This window comes from Monodon monoceros, unplaced genomic scaffold, assembly GCF_005190385.1.
Source record: "Monodon monoceros isolate NGI ecotype Baffin Bay Population unplaced genomic scaffold, NGI_Narwhal_1 Super_Scaffold_19, whole genome shotgun sequence".
Taxonomy (NCBI): domain Eukaryota; kingdom Metazoa; phylum Chordata; class Mammalia; order Artiodactyla; family Monodontidae; genus Monodon; species Monodon monoceros.
In genome coordinates, this window is record NW_021703775.1 from 20,392,178 (window position 1) to 20,395,890 (window position 3,713).

Below are 3,713 nucleotides of genomic sequence, written 5' to 3' on the forward strand. Positions count from 1 at the left end.
CCTGAACCACCGTCTCCTCTTACTTTCATTTCCTTCTCTGACCTCACTTATCTGTGACACTTGTCATTCCCATACTCACCTCCACTTATCATCCAATATTTATTTAATTCTACCAAACAATATAAAAGAAATACATGTGTATGCCTACAGGAGTGAGCACTTGGGACATCAACCAGAAGAAATACTCCAGTAGATGTGTCCCTTAAAAGTTAATACCACATTTTGTGCCACAGTTGCCTATCAGGGAAGAGTCGGGGAAAGAATAAACTTCACCTGTTCCTGGAAAAAGTGCTAACCTGTTAATGAGAAACAGGCAATATCTGTGGCAATTCCCAGGCTTTGCTGGGAAGAGACTCCTCCCCATGGCGGGAATCTCCTTGAACCAAAGCCAGGCCCTACCCATGACCCCTGTCCTGGCTCCCCGATCCTGTTATTCATTTCAGTGCCCCTCCCTCAAATCCTCTTATAAAAACCCAGTCCTTTCTGCCCCGACAAACCAGTGCAGATCCCTCGCAAGAGAAGTAAGTAGGAGCTGAGATAAGATGACACCCCTGACAGGGGTTTCACCTCACATATTTCAGGGAAGGTATACAAGGATCCCTGTCCTCAGAGAATGCAGGAACTCTGAGAGCAGGCAAAGGCAGTCCTGGGAGGCCTCAGGTGTAGTAGGATATATAGATTTTCAGATTCTTTCCAGAACTATGGAAGGGGATGGAAGCCATCAAGATGGATTTATTCCTAGGGAACTAGACAGAGGAAAAGACAAGAGGTACAACAGGGGGTTTCTCATAGTCTCTCTCTGACCACCCTTCCTTTAGTTCTCTGGTTGTCTCCGCACATCACAGACAAAATGATGCCTTCCATGGGTGTCCCCAGCCTGTCCTGGATGCTGCTCTCCTTCCTGATGCTCCTGTCTCAAGTCCAAGGTGAGACTTCTCTGCCTCTAGCACTGGGTTCCCAGTGTTTGCTCAGGGCCAAGAAGAGGAGGAAAGCTCCTGTGTGCCTCCCGTGGTAATGGTACCTCCCCACACAACAACACTGCCTGCAATTCCTGCATCATCATCCTTCCTTCTGGGCGACTAGTGGTGGGAGGCACCTCAGTGGTCCAGTAACAGTGGGATGAGATGATTCTCAATTTTCAGTAGAGTCTAATTTATGTGGGTATATTAAGGAGGGAAAGCATAGAGTGTCAGTAATGAGATGAGTAGAAGGAGAATGACTGGAGGATCCAGTGTAGAAACAGTCAGCCAAGATGAGGAGAAGGCTTGGACTTTTGAATAAGGCAGATGAATAAAAAGAAAACAGACCATCTCCCAATTACTAGGTCTACTTTATGATTAAGAAAAACTCCTGGAAATATTGGCATTGGTGACAGGCAGTCAGGAGTTTGGTGTCACTGCCTCAAGCTGTGGCACCACAGATATTCCTCAAGGTCACCTCCCCACTCCAATCCCCTCTCTCCATTTCGCCCCATCCCTCTCCTTTATTTCTTCCTGGCCAGGGGAAGATTCCCAGAAGAAACTGCCTTCTGCACGGATCAGCTGTCCGAGAGGCTCCATGACCTATGCGTCCTACTGCTATGCCTTGTTTACAACACCCAAAACCTGGATGAATGCAAACGTGAGTGCTGGGATTTGCAGTTTGGGCTGATAAGGAGATACAAATTAGAGACAGGGTTTGGGGGCTGGGAGTTCCATTCTCTAGAGTTTCTTGAGGGTGAGAATGAGTACCTCATCTTTTGCAAACACAACCCCTTCTCACTTACCTTGTCCCTGCCCTTCCCTCAGTGAGGGTCTCAAGCTCCTCCCCAGTCTCTCCCTTCTCCACACAGATGGCCTGCCAGAAGAGATCCTCAGGACACCTTGTGTCAGTGCTCAGTGGGGCTGAGGGATCCTTCGTGGCCGCCCTGGTCAAGAACAACTTGAAAACCGTCTCAGACGTCTGGATTGGGCTCCATGACCCCACAGAGGTACACTTACATCCTCTCTAGTCTGTTACCTGCCTGGATGCTATGGCCACCCAGGCCTGCTCGCTGTCCCCTGTGCCTGCCTTGGAAATAACGTAGAGATCCCTAGAGCTCGGAGATCAAGGGGGTAACTGGAGAATGGAGGGCCTTGAGACCAGCTGCAGAGCTGAGTTCTGTGCAGGTCTCCAGTCTCCAGCTAAGGTTAATCTGCCTCTTGTCAAGCTCTTACACAATTCACACACCACGCCTTGATTCAGTTTGCTGTGCATCCCTGATTCTGCACATGCTGCCCTTAGCAAGTGCTAAATGAGTATTTAGGATTGATGCATTTTTCCCTTATAAAACATATGTTGTCTTGGAGGTTCAGAGGGTAATCACAAATGTACCACCAAGTGTAGTTCACACAGTGTCAAGTTACTCTGAGGGGTTCTATTCATCTTTGTGATTATTGACTTTTGAATTTGCCAATAGAAGCAAAGAGTTAGGGAGTGTTTCCCAGAGGAGGGCTGTGGGGCATCACCTAGTAGAGCAGAACTAATTCCATGATGCTGGGGAGGGTAGCAGGTGTTCCAGCTGAGGGAAAATCATGCCAGGAGACCTCTAAAGGCCTTTCCACCTCACCTGACTCCATCCTCTGCTCTATAGGGCTCTGAGCCCAATGGCAGTGGATGGGAGTGGAGTAGCACTGATGTGCTCAATTACGTTGCCTGGGAGAGAGATCCCTCCACCAGCTCACCCCCTGGCTATTGTGGGAGCCTGTCCAGAAGCTCAGGTAGGAAACAGAGGAGGTCACTTCTGCCCAGCCTTTTCCATCCCCTCATCCCCTATTTCTGGGTCTGGTCTTCAGAGAATCCCCCTGGGATGGAACTGCTTGTCTGTTCCCATCCCCTCTCACCTCTCCTTTCTTTCTCTCTCTTTCCCCTGGAGTGGGACCCTGGTGAATTTGAGGGAGAGCCTTTGAGTCCTAGGCCAGAATCTGGGATGCGTCCCCATTGGTTTCTCAAGCTCCACCAGCCCCATTCACTTGAGCTCTTCTGTCTCTTCAGGCTATCTGAAGTGGAGAGATTATAACTGTTATGTGAACTTACCCTATGTCTGCAAGTTCAAGGGCTAAATCAGATGGGAAGTCAGTAGCCTGAGTCTGGTGTGCAGCTCATCATGGACTTGGAACCAAGAGTGAAGACCCATCCCGGAAAGGGGAATCCTCCCCACACCCCCAACCTGACCACCTCATTCTGGCCTTCCCTGTCTCTTGGCCTCATTTCAGGCATTTGTGTGTGTGTGTGTGTGTGTGTGTGTGTGCATATGCATACCATGGCCTGAGGTCTTGGAGAACAGTAATAAATATCTTATTCCAAACTTACCTGCTTTTGTGCTCTTGTCTTATAACAAGACTCTAAGGAACAAGTTTGTATGGGAAGAATCTAGGGGTGGCCTCTGTCAAGTTTCATCCAATTTCCTTGGAAAATGACTGAATGTACATTCCCACCAGTGTATTTGTGATGAGTATGTAGGCCCTGTTCCCTTAGGAATTGGGTTGTGTTATACAAAGGCATTGCTTCCCCACACACTGTACTGCCCATTCCTCCTGATGGTATGACACAAGCAGCCTTAGTGTGGTCCCGTGCTATTTATTATAGAATGCACTTCTGAAATCATTTGCTGTGAAGGATCATGAAGTATCTATTCTTTTTCTTTAATGGGCAATCCACCTTGGATCATGACTTTTATAAAATATAGTCAAGAA

The 3,713-nt window shown here is 48.2% G+C and overlaps 1 protein-coding gene across 1 annotated transcript; it reads left to right on the top strand.

The window, feature by feature from the left end:
- The first annotated feature begins 504 nt into the window (after window positions 1-504).
- LOC114900831 (lithostathine-like) lies at window positions 505-3,126 on the top strand. The gene is made up of 6 exons (XM_029232320.1): window positions 505-521; window positions 819-926; window positions 1,502-1,620; window positions 1,832-1,969; window positions 2,612-2,738; window positions 3,013-3,126. The coding sequence occupies exons 2-6, from the start codon at window positions 851-853 to the stop codon at window positions 3,078-3,080; spliced, it is 528 nt and encodes a 175-aa protein (XP_029088153.1). The 5' UTR covers window positions 505-521; window positions 819-850; the 3' UTR covers window positions 3,081-3,126.
- Window positions 3,127-3,713: the final 587 nt, after the last annotated feature.

Excerpts from the sequence above, each read along its gene's own strand:
- LOC114900831 (XM_029232320.1), top strand. The coding sequence starts at position 851 with ATGATGCCTTCCATGGGTGTCCCCAGCCTGTCCTGGATGCTGCTCTCC. Across the intron at positions 1,621-1,831 it reads AAACCTGGATGAATGCAAAC|ATGGCCTGCCAGAAGAGATC; the intron begins GTGAGTGCTGGG and ends TTCTCCACACAG. Across the intron at positions 1,970-2,611 it reads GGCTCCATGACCCCACAGAG|GGCTCTGAGCCCAATGGCAG; the intron begins GTACACTTACAT and ends TCTGCTCTATAG.